The sequence below is a fragment of the Callithrix jacchus genome, chromosome 11 (genome assembly GCF_049354715.1).
Source record: "Callithrix jacchus isolate 240 chromosome 11, calJac240_pri, whole genome shotgun sequence".
In the NCBI taxonomy this organism is placed as follows: Eukaryota; Metazoa; Chordata; class Mammalia; order Primates; family Cebidae; genus Callithrix; species Callithrix jacchus.
This window is the reverse complement of record NC_133512.1, coordinates 10,200,987-10,219,171: the sequence shown is the minus strand read 5'-3', so window position 1 is coordinate 10,219,171 and position 18,185 is coordinate 10,200,987. Positions and strand designations below refer to the sequence as shown.

The following is an 18,185-nucleotide window of genomic DNA, read 5'->3' as shown; positions in this document are numbered from 1 at the left end:
GAACTTTGTGCTGAATCTGAAATCAGTGGGAATTTGAGGAGATCAATGAGCAGATAATGAAACCCATTGTCCACATTGAGCTGTCTATTAAAAAAAAACACAAAACTTCAGGACTTTTACTGGCACTGAAAACTCTTTATCTTGAACGGTACCAAGCTACATCTGAATCCCAATAAATGCAGAGTTTAGTGGACTTTTGTTCCTGGGTTTTGAAAAGCTGCTGACCCTTGAAACGTTAGTTTTTCATCAGCTTGGAGGGTGTGTTAGGCGTAGCTGCTGTTGCCATTGTGCAGAGTAATCCAGATTTACCTGTTGTCCTCAGTTTGAAGGTTGCACAAAGGCCTACTCGAGACTAGAAAACTTGAAAACACACTTGAGATCTCACACTGGAGAGAAACCATATGTCTGTGAGCACGAAGGTTGCAACAAGGCTTTCTCAAATGCCTCTGATCGCGCCAAGCACCAAAACAGAACGCATTCCAATGAGGTAAGCAGCCTCCATGGGCACAGAGTTTGCATAGGAAACAAAGAACCATCCCCGGGAAGGCACATGGGAAGGCGTAGTGTGTTCTGTCTTGTTTTCCTCTTGGCCATTCCCAGCATGAGTGGGCTCTGCCCCTGCAGGTGAAGGCTTGGGCTTCCAAGGTGGGACTGAAAACTGGACCTTATTTGGAGAATAATGAGAGATGAAGAGGAAACTTCTTAAAACCCCAGTGAACTTTTTAGTTTGAACTGCCACCTACTGGTCAAATCATTTAACTAGGAATCCGAGCCAGTCACTCTGCCCAAAATAACATGAATCCATGCAAAGGATGACCCCGTAAGCCCCAAGGATATGTTAAGAAGTAGCATGTTGACAGCTGACAGCTTCCTGCTAAGTCGTCCACTTTTATTTGCTTCCTCCAAGTGGGTACCTTCAAATGTATTATATCAAAAAAGAGTTTTACAGAGCAACCAGCCTTGGCTAAATGCAATTTTCACACATTGTAAATTCTTTTTTTTTTTTTTTTTTTGAGACGGAGTTTCGCTCTTGTTACCCAGGCTGGAGTGCAGTGGCATGATCTCGGCTCACCGCAACCTCTGCCTCCTGGGTTCAGGCAATTCTCCTGCCTCAGCCTCCTGAGTAGCTGGGATTACAGCCACGCGCCACCATGCCCAGCTATTTTTTTGTATTTTTAGTAGAGACGGGGTTTCACCATGTTGACCTGGATGGTCTCGATCTCTTGACCTTGTGATCCACCTGCCTCAGCCTCCCAAAGTGCTGGGATTATAGGCTTGAGCCACTGCGCCTGGCCTCACACATTGTAAATTCTAAAGGAACTTGGAAGATGGTCTCAGAAACCCAGGCTACTTTCTAGGCGGTCATTTAAGACAACATTTTGAATAAAGCTTCAGGGTGGTTCCTGTTGTGTTACTGTTATTTTTAGGTAGTTATCCCCCCTAAATTGTAGAGAGGCATAAGAATGAAAATTATTCCAGATTCATTGCTTACATTAGTGCACATCTTCCTACAGATTTGCAGCTTGGCCTTAGAGGTCTAGCTCAAATTCTAGCTTGTCTGAAACCTTCTCTTTAATGTATCAGGAGATTAACAGAAAGACTCCCCACACTTCGAGTGTAAATAGCATAGCCAACCAGAATTTGTTAACATGAAACATAGTTCACGCTACAAGTGTGTCATCAGTTTGCTTGAAATGTGTTAGAGAAGGAACATTGCACACACATGAGACCTTGGAGTGGCTGTCATTTGATCTCATGAGTACAGGTCAAGCCCATTCGTGATCTTTCAGACAGAGCTGGACAGAGAGAATCTCGATAGAGACAAAGTGAGTCCTGCTCAGTGTTCACTTGGCTTTGAGGTAACAAAGATAGTTCTCACCATGCTTTCTTCAGCTCAAACTGACAGAGCAAAAACATCTCTAAAGGGATTAGCCACGCTCTGTAAAAAGCACACTCAGACTCACACATGTAAGTTCACATATACCAACTTTTGATGTGAAAAGATCATGGAAACTGAAGTTATTTAGAATCTCGTTCTTTTCAACTGTTTGAAGACATTTTAAAGATGCCACATCCCCATTTTTTAATGTAAAAATGCTTTTACGGTATGCAGTACCTGAAATACAATCTATTATACTTATTTTGTACAAAATTTTAGGGAGTCTAGAACAGACAAATCCATAGAAATAGAAAGTAGATTCGTGGTTGCCGGAAGCAGTGGGGAGAGTGAAGAGCAGTGACTGATGATGGGTACCAGGTTTTTTTGGTTGGGGTGGTGAGGACATTCTGGAATTAGGTAACGGTGATGATTACACAATGTCTAGAATGCTCTAAATGCCACTGAATTATGCAATTTAAAGGGATTACTTTTATGGCATGTGAACTATATTTCAATTTAAATTTTTAAGAGGTTTTGACTTAACTTAGAATGTATTTATCTATTTCATATATTTAAGTATAATTTTGGCTAGAAATTTAGAGGGCATTCATTTCTATAGATGTTAGGCCAATGTTCTCCCCTATTATCATGGAGAAATTTGGCCAGTGGGTATGTTAGGATCAGAATCCACACATATAAAGATAATTACCAAGCTTTTTAATCTTTTTATGGACCTAAAATATTCGCACATGCCTGTGTGCTTTAACTGTAGCAGAGTCGGGCTTGTGTTCTTCTGCAAGGTAAAAAGTGCACTGCTGTGTGAGAGCTGAGTTATCTCTTATCTCGGTCAATAATATTGATCACACTCGAGCAATTTACTTAAATTATTAACCTTGATCATAAATTCATAATTAAAATTCTACCCACAGACATATTTACAAACACATTGTATTTCTTTTTTCTATATATGCAAGGCTTTGGCCCTGTGTATGAATCATGGACATTTTCAGATGCATCGAAATTAAGTTTGTCCAGGAAATCCAGATTTGTGCAATCTTACTATCCTAGATAAGTGATTTGCTTTCGTTTCTTTCCCCTTATGGCAACCTCATTTATTCATTAAGCAAATACTGATAGCTCATTATGTGTCAAGCCCTTTGCTATTCTAAGTGTGGCCAAGAAAATAATGGACTGGAACAGGAAAGGGGTAATTTCTGGCACTTCTCTGTGCCTCTGGCTGTCCTGTTCATTTAGGGCTGCTAGACCAACCATAGCTCTCACAGGACTTCTTACTCCAGATCACACAGCTCATTTTTACCCCAAAGATACCACTAAACAAGTTTCCTGAGTTCTGATTCAGCTGAACCTCCCTGTCTAGAAAGCTGCAATGGCTCCCTCTTTCCTGTAGGGAAACTTGAGACTCACTCCCTAAGCTTGTATAAGTGCCTGTTCCTGCAGGACCCAAGCTGACCCCTCCAGACCTGAGCTCTCACTATCGTGACCATGAATGAAACCTTCCAGAAGCCGCTGCTGTGGACTGTCATGCTCGGGTGCATGAAGTGTCTCTGCCACTGGGCGTTTGCTGAGCACACTTCTTTTTGGCATCCCAAGTAAAATGACTCCTAATCAAAGCCCTGTACATTGAGTGCTTACTACGTTCCATGCATCCTGGTAAGCACTTCATGTATAGGATCTAATTTAATGCTTACCAATAACCGTGTGAGGTTATCTGGGCTTAATGCCCAGATATAGAATCTCAATAACTGATGCTTCCCATTATGATCTCAGCTCACCCTCTTCTGTCTCTACCCTTACATAGGATCCACACTTTATATTACAGATCATTGCATCTTCTTATTTTTCTTACTGGATTTTGTATTCTTATGATTAAATCTTGTCATATGCAACTTTGCGCTTGCAGAATCTTGTACCTCAGTAAATCTGAGAACATTTTTCTTAGCCCCTAATCATATTTCAGTCACTGATCACAACAAAAGTTGTGGGCAAAAGCTATGTGAAGGGTTAATATACATTGTTTATGTTGTGTCGTTGTGAGGTACACATTTCCTGAACCTGTACTCTTGTGAGGTTTTGTGGGTAATGTGTCTGTTCACACCCAAGGACACCTGGGCACAGGTGCACTTCTAAAGGCTATTGTTTCTGGAAGAGCAAGAGCTGCCACATTTGTATACTCATTATGCACTGGCTGCGTCCTTAGTTCTAGGCTAACCCATGATGTACATGCATATATTTATAGGAAGAGTAGCTCTTCAAACATGCAGACTTTGTGCTCCCTCTCTCCTTCTGGTCTCCACACTTCTGCCCCATATGTCCCAGTCTGCCTGCTGATGGTGTAACCTGTCACAGCAATGCTGTGAACATCAAGCAGAGGGCCTGGGTCAGAACACTGTAAGGTAATGGCACTAATTGTCAGAGCCATTCTTCTGTCCCTAATGCATAGCATTTGATGTGCTCATCTCATTTTATATATAGATATCTATATATACTGCAAATCACACAAGCTCCTGAATAGATGTAATTCATAGTTAATGGGAATCAGTTCTACCCAAAGGAATCTCAAGTTTGGAGGTAAAACCTCTCAGGATAATTTTCAGGATCTTTGCTTCACTGCATTAGGACATTTCAGCATTTTAGGCAGCACTCAGGCTGTTCTTGGGCTTTTAGTGAAAAAGCATCTTTTAGACATACATTCTACAAGACACAGCATCATTTTAAATATAATAAGTACATTATATTAATCCTGCTTTTCATGACAATTGCTTACGTAAAAGCTCATCCTCTGCTGTATGTAGATATAAATATATATTCATGAAAACTTCCTTTCATATATTATATCTCAAGCCAAGTGGACAAACTCACATGTGAGTGTGATGTTGGTCATGAGCAAGGGCCAGCAGTTCTGTGATTTGAGAAAGTATTTCACTGACATAAGCATTCACATAATTATTTATGACTGCATCCTCAGGCTTCATCACTGACCCACACAGAAAATGAGATTAGCGTGAAATTATTTATAGACCTTAGTTATAAAGCTCAGGAGAAGAACACAGACCAGAAATCCTGGTTCCCAAAACATCTGTCAGCCCTCTGAAGTTTGGGATGAGGGTTCACGGACAGTCTATAATAGGTCTTTCCAGCTTGGAAGATCAGAAAGCTTCTGGCTATTTTGAGCCCTGAATATCTCCACACTTGTAATGCTACCCAAAGGAGAAGCACATTTTAGTGTAATCTAACATGGGAGAGGCCATAGGCAATTTGAAAATGATGCCTATGCATAAATAGCACATTTTCAAAAGGATCACAGTGATATTCTGTCTCAGAACCAGGACATCCATAAGAAATTTTGTCACACAACCTCTTCTGAAAGGTGTACAGTCTTCTGATTAGATGATGGGTATCTTTTAAGCCATCTTCATTGTCATCATCGCCATCAAATATCTATCAGGTGCCTCTGATGGCACCATGATACTTCTCACTCACAGTATAAATGCTTCCGAGAACATCAAGGCAATTTACACATTCTCAGTTCTCCCTGAGCCCCTCTCTCTCAAGCCATCACCTATTAAACCTAGATTCTATGGACAGAGAATTGTGTTCTAATGGCCTTATTAAACCGTTAATTCCTAGAGGTATCTGAACACCTCAAAGCCTTGTGAAAGTGTTTTGAAAGGATTAAAAGTGTAATGAGCAACCATAAAGGACTTTCGGGCTGGGGCGTAATCACTTTCATAACAGTCTCTTACCTCATTCTTGTGGCATTTGGCAGAAACCATATGTGTGCAAAATCCCGGGCTGCACTAAGCGTTACACAGACCCAAGCTCCCTCCGGAAACACGTGAAGACAGTGCACGGCCCAGAGGCTCATGTCACCAAGAAGCAGCGAGGAGATATCCATCCTCGGCCCCCACCCCCGAGAGATTCCGGCAGCCATTCACAGTCCAGGTCGCCTGGCAGGCTGACTCAGGGAGCCCTCGGTGAGCAGCAGGACCTCAGCAACACTACCTCAAAGCGGGAAGAATGCCTCCAGGTGAAAACCGTCAAGGCAGAGAAGCCCATGGTATGTCATTCCCTCGCCTTCTGACTTCACAGCAGGCCCGGGGTCATTTAAAAGAGCGAGGTAGGGTGCATAGAGGGACAGGACTTCCCCAGTCCTCACTGTGTCAGGCTGCCTCTCACCTGAGGAGGTCATGAGGGCAGTGACCTGGACTGCTTACTTGAAGTTGATTAGCTCAGAAAAAGAGTTTCCAGGTTGCCTAACTGATTTTTAAAATCCCTCCCAGAGCCATACCACTGTGCCATGGAAGGAAGAAAGACACGACTGTCTGTCTCTCCAGCGTGTCTGTAATGTCAAAAATCATTCACTGAGTCTTCTTGTAAACATGCTCTGTCTTCTTTGCCCTGGTGACCCCAAGGTAAATAAACCACAGCCCGTATTCTTTAGGGGTTTACAGTCCAATGGGATAGACAGACTGAAAAACAAATACCATGCAGTGTGATGGGGGCTTACACACAAGTCTGTGTAAAGAGGATTCAAGAGAGGGTGAACTGCCAGTCAGTCGGGGCGGAGGAGGCTATGGGGTGGGAGTTCCGTGCTCCAGAGGGAAGAGCTAAGGAGGTGGGGGTGGGGGAGGAGCACAGGGGTGGGAGGGGATGGGCACAGCAGGGGTGAGTTTTTTTGTTTGTTTTTTGAGGAAACCACTGCAGTACCAGTCTAGAGATTGGGTAAACTGGAGATCACTTCTCCAGCTGGGCCTGAACCAGCGAGGCAGAGCACAAGGGAGGGATCTGAAAGGTTCAGTAGGCAAACATCTCTCTGTTTGGTGACTAATAGGACATGTGGGTTCTGCTATTCGTTCAGCTTCTTTCAAACCTCAGTTGGCGACTCTGCTTCATGAATGTGATTTTGTAAAACACCTAAAAATTTCAAAGACAACAAGAAAAATAAAAAGAGTAGATAGTAGAGGAGATTCGGCCCATTTGGTCATGCATAGAATGGATTTAATTGTGCAGATATATTGGGTTCTGGGCTGTCACTCTCTAACCTAAGTGTACCAGAGAGAAATTTCATGCTCAGATTCCCAGATGCACGGAAATGATCAGGCAGACAGAATTATACTTAAAGCAAGCATTTTCTTAAAATTAGAGCAGTCTGTCAATTGGATGGGCAGCCTATGAATTCCCGAGTGATGGTGCTGTATAGCAGTACGTGTGGGTGGGAAGTAATGTACAACGTCACCATCGGGAGGGTGGGAGGCTATATTTTAATGACTTGCTGAGTTTATCTTTGAACTCTTAAGAGTCTTAGAGAGTGACATTAAGTCTAGCCAAAAATAACACAAATTGGCTATTCAGATTTTTCATTATTACTCAGTGGGTAGCTGTTCTTTGTTTTAAAAAAGTATCTTAATAAAATGTTTATACATACATTATGATTGAGCACTGTATTTTAATCAGTTTGTAAACTGTGTTTTATATACTTTTTTGGAGGGGAGCCTGTATAAAATAAAAATAAATTTATAAAAATAAATCCTACCTGTATAATAATGGTACAGAGCATTCAACAGTTTATGCTCAAGTGTTTAACAAAGCAAGGAGAGTTGATTTGAAGTGTCTGAGATTATATCATGAAAAACCGATGATTCGTGTTCTTGGGACATTCTAAGAACAGAGTCTCTTCTACTTTTAGTGTACATTCCTAGCTCAAGAAAATTGTTATTTTCTGTTCAAACACCCATTGCTTAAAAAGAAAATTGGTAGAAATAAAACATTATGCAAATTTGGCCCAGCAACATTGAGATGCCCCAATGTGTGAAGTATTTTATAAAGTAATTCAGTCATATTAGGTTGATGCAAAAGTAATTGTGGCTTTTGCCATTAAAAGTAATGATGGCTGGGTGCGGTGGCTCAAGCCTGTAATCCCAGCACTTTGGGAGGTTGAGGCGGGTGGATCACAAGTTCGAGAGATCGAGACCATCCTGGTCAACATGGTGAAACCCCGTCTCTACTAAAAATACAAAAAAAATTAGCTCGGCATGGTGGCGCGTGCCTGTAATCCCAGCTACTCAGGAGGCAGAGGCAGGAGAATTGCCTGAACCCAGGAGGCGGAGGTTGTGGTGAGCCGAGATTGTGCCATTGCACTCCAGCCTGGGTAACAAGAGTGAAACTCCGTCTCAAAAAACAATAAATAAATAAAAAGTAATGACAAGACCGGCAATTACTTTTGCACCAACCTAGAACCATATAAAAGGAACCATAGAGAGCCAGACCAGACCTATATTTTGAGTAAACCGAGGCTCGGTGATATTAATAATTACATTTCCGCAGCAGATGTTAAATGCGTATATGCTCATGCACGTTTATAAAAGTAGGTATCTTCATAGACATTTACTAATAAACATGAAATTGACATTTCTAGTTTTCTTTAAAAACACGTCTTTGATTTGATCATCATGCTATAAATTAAATTCTTTCTTCTTTTTTCTTATTAATGCAACATCTCTTCTGTCTAATGCTCCTAAATGTCTTGTTCTCACTTCCTAAGGACAGTGGGTAATAAGGTGAGGGAATTTTGGCTTCTCTGTCCTTTTCATTTTGTTTTCATTTTTAAACATTTACTTTTTTGTGTTAATTTTTCTTTAGTCTTTGTGGTTTTGTGATATCTTTGGTAGTGAACATTACTCAGATATGTTTCGAATATAGAAGCAATGTGTTTTGAACATTCAGCATGTGAAAAAATGTGGAGTGAGTTGGTGAAATTCATTGTTCTATCTGTCTAGGTTTCCATTACAGATCACACTGGGGCCTACCAAGCAGATGTTCTGAAGGACTCATTATTGTACTGACTGGTGCAAATTCATGCAGACGTGCACCACCTTCTTTGAGGAAGATCTGGCCTCATTTGTTAGCAGTGTAACGTCTATTTAAGTGTGGAAGCTCATTCAAGCAGTTTCCTAATTGCGAGTGCATTTGTGCCTTCTTATGTGCTCTGCGGAAGTATGTCTGCCTGTGTGTTTGCACGAACGCAGATTCGTGTCCACACACTCTGATTTGACGGTCCAGGAGTAAGAGGCCTCCAAAGCTCTGGAAACAACAAGTACCTCAGGAAGGAGCAGGTGGTCTGGCAATCCAGCACTCTTCCGAGCCCCAAAATTAAGCAGGGTTCATATACTCATGATCAAATTTGTATATCTTATTTCGCTCTGCTTGGTTGCCCAGAACAAAGTTAGTGTACCATGCAGCACTCACTTAGAAAGTGTTCATTTGCTTGGGTGTATGTACTGTGATGGCAGAAGAAGCGAATGGGTTCTACTGCGAGGAGCCCTTCCTGGTGGCACTGCACGTTCCACCTGCTACTACAGTGCTCTGTAACTGAGTGTAGTCACGTGTCCCTCAAGCACTCTCCCTTCTAGCTGCTGTCAGTGTTTATAGTAACACTGGTGAAGGTGCTGTAGACGCATGGAAGGAGCTGTCCTAGGAGTCCAGGTAGTCGCACCATGCACTTTGTGACTTTGGGCAGCCACTGAACTTCTCTGAACATCACTTTGCTTATCTGTACAAAAAGCATTTGACTGTTAATCAACCAGGACACCGCTGGAACTTCAGATACAGCATTTGTGTTGTGTGACTGTCCTGTGCAGTATAGGCCGTTTTATGTAGTAATCCCTAGACTTTCCACCTGAATTCCCAGGAGCCCTGGGAACGAGAGGAGGCAGTACGTTCCCTGACTGAGGACCGGTAGACTACACTAACATTCCACTGTTTGCAGCATTGTCTTACAGAGTCTACTTGGTTGGGGTTAGGGAATGATTTCCTAATCCTCCTAGTGAACTGTTAGCGAGTACACTAAGAGGAATGGTGAAATCATTCTATAGACTCATGACGGCTGTGATCTGCAGCCTGGGTATCTTTATTTCTGGGTATAGCACAGGCTAAGTGACTGAAGTTTTACCTCTCTCAGCTGCTTTTGCTGACACCTTGGTTGAGGTTCTACAAAAGCAGGAAACTGTGGAAGGAGGGAGGAGAGGCTACAAAGAACTTGGCTAACCGTGAACAGCCTGTAGGGGCTCCTGGTGGAGAAGGCAATATGGCTGATGACGCATATCTTACATTTATGTTTCAGCTGAGCAAAATGAACCTAAAGACTAAAACCACCTGGGATCGTAATAATTGCTAACACCCTGTGAGCCAATTTCTATTATCCAGGTCTTTTTATATCTGGGAGCTCTCTGGGTTTCACACTTAATTCCTGACAACAATCCCTGAAATTAATGGTCCCCGTTCTATAGATAAGGAAACTGAGGTTTAGAGTGGCTAAGTGATGTGCCCGAAGAATAAAGTGGTGGAGGTGGGGTTGGAACTAAGAAATGTGTTTTCAGAGTTGGCGATTAGGGCAGGATTTCATGGCTGATACCATGCCAGTGACACTGCAGCTAGCATACTAGGCTGTCCATTGCCTCCCAGTGCCCATTAGCCTGGTCCATCAGTCATTTTGGCCAAAAGAGGCCAGCTCCATTCACCAGAACATAGTTTTTCTTCTCATTCAACCAACAGATGATCTTGAAAATCTTGACATGCATGAGTTCTCGTTATTGGCTCCCTTTCCTTGACCCTCCCTGGTGACATTTCTTTCCTTTCCACTTGACCCCAACAGACATCTCAGCCAAGCCCTGGTGGTCAGGCTTCATGCAGCAGCCAGCAGTCCCCCATCAGCAACTATTCCAACAGTGGGCTCGAGCTTCCTCTGACCGACGGAGGTAGTATAGGAGACCTCGGTGCCATCGATGAAACCCCAATCATGGACTCGACCATTTCCACTGCAACCACAGCCCTCGCTTTGCAAGGCAGGAGAAACCCGGCAGGGACCAAGTGGATGGAGCACGTAAAACTAGAAAGGCTAAAACAAGTGAATGGAATGTTTCCGCGACTGAACCCCATTCTACCCCCTAAAGCCCCTGCAGTCTCTCCTCTCATAGGAAATGGTGAGTTCCACATCAGACCATGCATCTGCTCAGGGTTCTTTTTTCTGTTCTTTTAAACGCAGACTCTCAGTTTTATGTTTGCCAGTTTCTCCACCAGTCCTAAAATGAAGCCGTAACCATCTGTTAATGCTCAGCCCATTGAAGTTGCCTTTTTGGATGGTCCATATTTTAAAAACAGCTAGGAAGTGGATATTATTGAAAAAAAGAAGTGACTGTGCATGACTCATATTCTGATGGTGAAATCGTAACTGTTAGACTAGGGTAAGAGAATGCTGCAGTAGAGGCAGCTGTGCTTGCCACTCTGTCTCTAGTTTCCAGAATTTAAAAACAGGAGGTGGCTGGGCACGGTGGCTCAGGCCTGTAATCCCAGCACTTTGGGAGGCCGAGGCGGGTGGATCACAAGCTCAAGAGATTAAGACCATCCTGGTCAACATGGTGAAACCCCGTCTCTACTAAAAAAATACAAAAATTAGCTGGGCATGGTGGCACACGCCTGTAGTCCCAGCTACTTGGGAGGCTGAGGCAGGAGAACTGCTTGAACCCAGGAGGCGGAGGTTGCGGTGAGCCGAGATCACGACATTGCACTCCAGCCTGGGTAACAAGAACGAAACTCGGTCTCAAAAACAAAAAAACAGGAGGTTAGCAGCCACTTTTATTTATATTTGTCCCGTTCAAGAAAAGGCCAAAATCCCTCCCTCTTGTCAGTCCACAGGTCACTTTGTGCTTCTGAGATTATACTTCTGAAAGCACCTGAGGGTGAAGCGCACCCCTGCACCAACCCAGGTGTTCCCTGTTGATAGGATGTGGCATGAACAGGACGCCCTGAGCATGAATGTGAAACTCATGGAATACCTTTGCCTGGGGACTTGGCTAGAACTCAAGCGTTGTGTACACATCCCAAGATTCTTTTTGTCCTTGTGCTGTGCTTGGGGAGGGACTTCACCGACTTGAGGGAGTTCATCGCCAGCCACCCCCCGTTTTTATAAAGAAAGCTTCATAGGCACCCAGCCATGCCTGCTCTCTCACTGCTGTCTGTGGCTACGTTGGGGCTACACTGCAGAGCTGAGTAGTTGTGAGGCCCACAGTGTGGCCTGGGACACCAAAACTGGTTTCTAGCTGGCCCTTTACAAAAAAGGGCTACCGCATGCCTGGTGTAAGTCATCCTCGAAGGGAATTCATCTCCGCACCCTCTCTCCCTTTCTCTGTCTCCAGGCACACAGTCCAACAACACCTGCAGCTTGGGTGGGCCCATGACACTTCTCCCGGGCAGAAGCGACCTCTCTGGGGTGGACGTCACCATGCTGAACATGCTCAACAGGAGGGACAGCAGCGCCAGCACCATCAGCTCGGCCTACCTGAGCAGCCGCCGCTCCTCGGGGATCTCGCCCTGCTTCTCCAGCCGCCGCTCCAGCGAGGCGTCGCAGGCCGAGGGCCGGCCGCAGAACGTGAGTGTGGCCGACTCCTACGACCCGATCTCCACTGACGCCTCGCGCCGCTCCAGCGAGGCCAGCCAGGGCGACGGCCTGCCCAGCCTGCTCAGCCTCACGCCCGCCCAGCAGTACCGCCTCAAGGCCAAGTACGCGGCGGCCACGGGCGGACCACCGCCCACGCCCCTGCCCAACATGGAGAGGATGAGCCTGAAGACGCGCCTGGCGCTGCTCGGGGAACCCCTCGAGCCCGGCGTGGCCCTGCCTCCCGTCCACGTCCCGAGGAGGTGCAGCGACGGGGGAGCCCACGGCTACGGGCGGCGCCATCTGCAGCCGCACGACGCACCGGGCCATGGGGTGAGGAGAGCCAGCGACCCCGTGCGCACGGGCTCCGAGGGCCTGGCCCTGCCCCGGGTGCCGCGATTCAGCAGCCTCAGCAGCTGCAACCCCCAGGCGATGGCCCAGTCCACGGAGAAGCGCAGCCTCGTGCTTCAGAATTACACACGGCCCGAGGGCGGCCAGCCCCGAAACTTCCACTCGTCCCCGTGTCCTCCTAGCATCACCGAGAATGTCACCCTGGAGTCCCTGAGCATGGACGCTGATGCCAACTTGAACGATGAGGATTTCCTGCCGGACGACGTGGTGCAGTATTTAAATTCCCAGAATCAAGCAGGGTACGAGCAGCACTTCCCGAGCGCCCTCCCGGATGAGAGCAAAGTGCCGCACGGGCCCGGTGACTTTGACACGCCCGGCCTGCCAGACAGCCACGCGGGCCAGCAGTTCCATGCCCTCGAGCAGCCCTGCCCCGAGGGCAGCAAAACGGACCAGCCCATCCAGTGGAATGAGGTCAGCTCCGGAAGCGCCGACCTGTCCTCCTCCAAGCTCAAGTGTGGCCCGCGGCCCGCCATGCCTCAGACTCGCGCCTTTGGGTTCTGCAATGGCATGGTGGTACACCCACAGAACCCTCTGAGGAGCGGGCCCGCTGGGGGCTATCTCGGGGAGAACAGCAGCCCCTATGGTGGCCCAGAGCACGTGGTACTGCACAGCAGCCCCGGAAGTGGCACCAGTGGAAATGCCTTCCATGAACAGCCCTACAAGGCCCTGCAGTATGGAAACTGTCTCAACAGGCAGCCAGTGGCCCCTGGTGCGCTAGACGCTGCCTGTGGGGCAGGGATTCAAGCCTCAAAGCTGAAAAGTACCCCCATGCAAGGGAGCGGGGCCCCGCTGAATTTCAGCCTGCCAGTAGTGCCAAATGAGTCAGCTGGCAGCACGGTAAATGGCATGCAGACCCAGGACCCGGTGGGACAGGGGTACCTGGCTCACCAGCTCCTTGGCAACAGCATGCAGCACCAGGGGGCAGGCCGTCCCAGTCAGCAGATGCTTGGGCAGGTTAGTGCTACCTCACATATCAACATCTATCAAGGTCCAGAGAGCTGCCTGCCAGGGGCTCACGGCATGGGCAGCCAGCCGTCAAGCTTGGCAGTTGTCAGGGGCTACCAGCCATGTGCCAGCTTTGGGGGCAGCAGGTGCCAGGCTGTGCCAAGGGGCAGCCTTGCTCTGCAGTCAGGGCAGCTCAGTGACACAAGTCAGACCTGCAGGGTGAATGGCATCAAGATGGAGATGAAAGGGCAGCCCCATCCTCTGTGCTCTAATCTGCAGAATTACTCTGGTCAGTTCTATGACCAAACCGTGGGCTTCAGTCAGCAAGACACGAAAGCTGGTTCATTCTCCATTTCAGACGCCAGCTGCCTGCTACAGGGGACCAGCGCCAAAAACTCTGAGTTACTTTCCCCAGGTGCTAATCAGGTGACAAGCACAGTGGACAGCCTCGACAGCCATGACCTGGAAGGGGTACAGATTGATTTCGATGCCATCATAGATGATGGGGACCACTCCAGCCTGATGTCAGGGGCCCTGAGCCCAAGTATCATTCAGAACCTTTCCCATAGCTCCTCCCGTCTCACCACGCCTCGGGCATCCCTCCCGTTCCCAGCGCTGTCCATGAGCACCACCAACATGGCTATCGGGGACATGAGTTCTTTGCTGACCTCCCTAGCGGAAGAAAGCAAATTCCTTGCAGTTATGCAATAGGCTTTAGGAAAGAAAAGGACTGCAACAAACATAAATCTATAGAAGTCGAAAAGATTAAACTGACTTTGTTTTGGCTGTTTTTTTTTTTTTTTTTTTTTTTTTAGTTCTGTATGTATGTTAGCAATCTCATCTCACCTACCTGGGATGTGTTTCAAATATATTCCTTTTATGGAAAAGGACTCTGAAAAACCCTAAAGTATTCTAGGGAGAAACTGTCTTCCATTTCAGTTTTGAATCAGTATTGTTACACTCAAACCACCCTCTTTTTTTAAAACAAACAAACAAACAAACTGTAAGCCCGCCCCCTTTTTTAGTAAACCAATGTAAATGTGTGATGTGCATATTCTTTCGTTTAGAAGAGCAGTCAAATTAAAGGATTTGACATGTTTTGCTGTTGCTCAAAGGAAATAGGAGTTGGTGTGCTTGTGACCAAGGAGTTAAACGCTTCCAGCTTTTAAAATTCTCCTTTACATGTGCTCCATGTTTCGTTTTGTGTTTTGATTTCTGTTTTTTATTTTAATTCCCACATTGGGCACAAGAATCAGAATATGGATAGTGAGTTTAAGAATCTTTTGTGGTGCACTGTAGCATAGTTGGCAGAATACACATGTTCTCCCCATCCCCAATTCAGTTCAGGACACTCTTTCCACAGTTACACGGAAGTGGGAACGTGGGGCTCTTGCAGATGAAACAGGCGCTCACAGTTTCGGTTTTCAGCTCTTGGTGTTCGTAAGTGTGCTTTGGGGGAGGCTGTGTCTGTATGGCCGGTTCTCAGTGACCACATGTGCCTCTCCTCCCACTACCTTCATGAATATTCACTGCTGTTTAACACGCCAGAGAGAAGGGACAGGCAGTTGGTGACACTCAGCCACGTTGCTACTTCTATCTGTTCTGGTAAGGAATTAGAGAGCTTGTAGATTGAAGCAATTGGGTAAAATTAGTTGGGGGAATATTTGTGGGTTTGTTGTATTTGCTGATTAGTTCCATCTCTTTCCATTGTAACTGAGAATGGATGATATATAGCTCTAAGTATATAGGTATTTAAACAACCCCACAAGCAGCTGTATCAGTAACATTTATTAATTCCGCTACAGTGAAGGAGAATTTCTATTCTAAATACCTTATTTTGAGGGATTTATAAAACTTAGTTGTAAAAGAGAAAGCCCACACAGTGGGAATAAATTGCTTCAGCCATTTTTAGTGTTTTGAGAGCCCTAGGGAAGGTGTTTAGTAGCTGTGTGGATGCGTTTTTTCACATCCTGTCTATTGAATGCTGCATCCATTGACGAAGTTAAATGTTACATGCGGTTAGTCCGTCATGTGGACTAGATCTGTACTTCTGTTTTGGATTAAAACATTTAAAGATTTTTGAAGTGCAGCTGTGCCCCAAGGTCATACTGTGTGTGCAAAGAGTACATGGATTTTCCAGCATATTGCTTTAAAAAACATATAAACTATTAAAATATGAACACCTGGGGCTACCTGCTGTATTCTGTTCCATTGACCCCCGGAATTGGATTTATTGGAAGTGATTGATAATTCAATTATGTGGCTTTTCCCCTTTATTCCTCCCATTTCAATTACAGCAGAAGGACAAAATCAAGTAAAATAAAATGTTAGATAATAGTGTTAGGACCCGCCCACTTTTCTCATGTTTATGTTGCTTTCATTTGAACCAAGAATCTCTGCATGGAGGTTGATTTGCCGTTGGGGACTTTGGCTAAGACTGCTGGGTTTGCTTTCAACTGGATGTTCCTGAGATGAGCAGAGGGATGCCGCAATTCCCCCTCCATGCCTGCTTGTCCTCCTCCATGTAAGTCGTCTTTGAAATTAAAGGATGTGTCTCCTTTGGAACAGCCCCAGAACAAAAGAGAATGAGTGATCTAAGCTTAGGAGAGTAGAGGCTCTACACTTTTCGGCTGAAAAAGCAAGGCTTTCTCTGTGTTTCTGAAACAGGACATGATGTTGTCACAAAATCAGAGATCCAGTCTCACTTTTCCACGAATCTCCTTATCTCTAGGTCCTGGTCTTATCTGGTGTGCTCTAATGGTTTGGCTCAATCCCTTTCCAACCCTTGTTTTCAAAGCATGGGGCCTGAGTGTTCTCCACTCCTGAGCAAGGAGCTTGGATGGAAGGCACCATGCGGACCTCCTCCATCCGTGGGCTCTCCCAGTAGTATTCTTGGATGCAACTGCATTTCTCAGTTACTATCATTTCCTGCACCAGCTTCGTCCTTCGTGGAGGGACGAATGTGATCAGGCCCACCACTGTTGTCTTGTGCTTCTGCTCCTTCCTGTGGTTTCAGGTCATTTTCTGGGTTTCCCCCATTTTTTTTCTTATTTGCTTCCCTTGCTATTGCTTTTAGATTTGCAGGAGATGCAAGTTTCAGCTGAATGGTTGGCTTCTCTCAATATGGAAATTTCAGGATGGAGGAGAGGAGGAAGGGAAGAAGAAAGTAACTCCTCCAGAATTTCAATGATCTGTCGTGGCAGTCCAGTGGAAGGAAGGTCTTTTGAGGTCACTTAGAAGCATCCTTTTGGGCATCTTTGGGGATCTCTGTAGGCTAGGCATCTCATGTCTTGAGACCCATTCCCAGCCTCTCTCAATTTCTCTAACCTATGTATTTAGAGCGAGAGGACCGCCTCACTAGTGTCACCATCCTGCCTTTTATAAAAAATGCAGGCTCACACCTGGTACTCCTACTTAATGTATGTGTCAAACTTTTTATTTTTCTAACCATTTTTGTTTTATTTTTCTGAAAAAGTTAACCCCTCCCAGCTCCTCACACATTGGCTCTTCCTCTTGAGCCACAAAGTTTTGATTCTTACGATATATGTGCCTTATTTTATGTTCATCTTGTCGATGAGAGGGACCAGTTGGTGTTGTCCAATCAGCACTCCAAGGCTGTGCATGCACTGGCCAGAGAGTGCGTGATGGTAGCAGAGTCAGGGCTGTCTTGTGTCCTGGATTCCTGTGTTGTTTTGAACTGATAGGAGGATGTTCTCTTTTGACAAGTTACCCTTGTGTATCCTGCAGACGTGTAAAATAAAATACAAGTTCATTTTTTTCACCTTTTTTAGATTTTTAAAAAATAAAATGTGTAATCCTTTTTTAAAAGAAACACATGTAAATACATTTAAGTATTGTAGGCATAGCGTTCTGAAGTGACTGGCCCAGGCGTTCCTCGGACAAGCCTGCGGTCCCGGTGATCTTGCCCACCTCAAGCCCGGGGCTGCAGCCCAGCCACAGATGAACTCTACCTTTGCTTTCAGAACCACTTAGTCCTTTTGTAACAAAGAAAAAAAATGTTTCTTACAATGTCAATAAAAAATTCTTTGTACGGAAATTCTTATTGGGTTGTTTATTAAATTCATAGTTGAATGGAAAGAGTGCTTTCTTTGAAAACATCCAGAGCCTGTAGTTGGATCCTGACCCCCCCACGTACGAGCTGAATGGACTTTTGCTGTGAGATCCAGATTCTTTAGCTGTAAACTGGACAATAAGATGCAGATACATACATGCCCATGGTGTTGTGAGGATGTTTACCGGGAGGGGGCGGGCACACTGGTTGGAACCATTATTGTGTTTCTTACTTGTATTGCTTTGCCGCATTCAGTGAGGAAGGACGGTGATGGAGTTTAATGTCTAACAACCTAATTTGTCCCTCTTTTTTATCTTATCCTCTCATTTCAGAAATGCCCTAGCACAGGTCAACAGAAACTTCTGACATGATAAAAGCCTACTTTATGTGGCTTTTAATAATTGACGTCGGTCAGAATAAGTTCTCCC

General features: G+C 45.3%; 1 protein-coding gene across 8 annotated transcripts in view; it reads left to right on the top strand.

Annotated features, from left to right (window-relative positions):
• GLI3 (GLI family zinc finger 3) overlaps positions 1 to 17,742 on the top strand; it is a 284,194-nt gene extending 266,452 nt beyond the window's left edge. For all 8 annotated transcript variants that reach the window (XM_054237018.2, XM_078342254.1, XM_078342256.1 and 5 more), the window contains 4 exons: positions 323 to 487; positions 5,667 to 5,957; positions 10,551 to 10,878; positions 12,091 to 17,742. In XM_054237018.2, coding sequence (XP_054092993.2) covers positions 323 to 487; positions 5,667 to 5,957; positions 10,551 to 10,878; positions 12,091 to 14,396 — 3,090 coding nt within the window. In that variant the 3' untranslated portion in view covers positions 14,397 to 17,742. The remainder of the gene's footprint in view (positions 1 to 322; positions 488 to 5,666; positions 5,958 to 10,550; positions 10,879 to 12,090) is intronic.
• Positions 17,743 to 18,185: the final 443 nt, after the last annotated feature.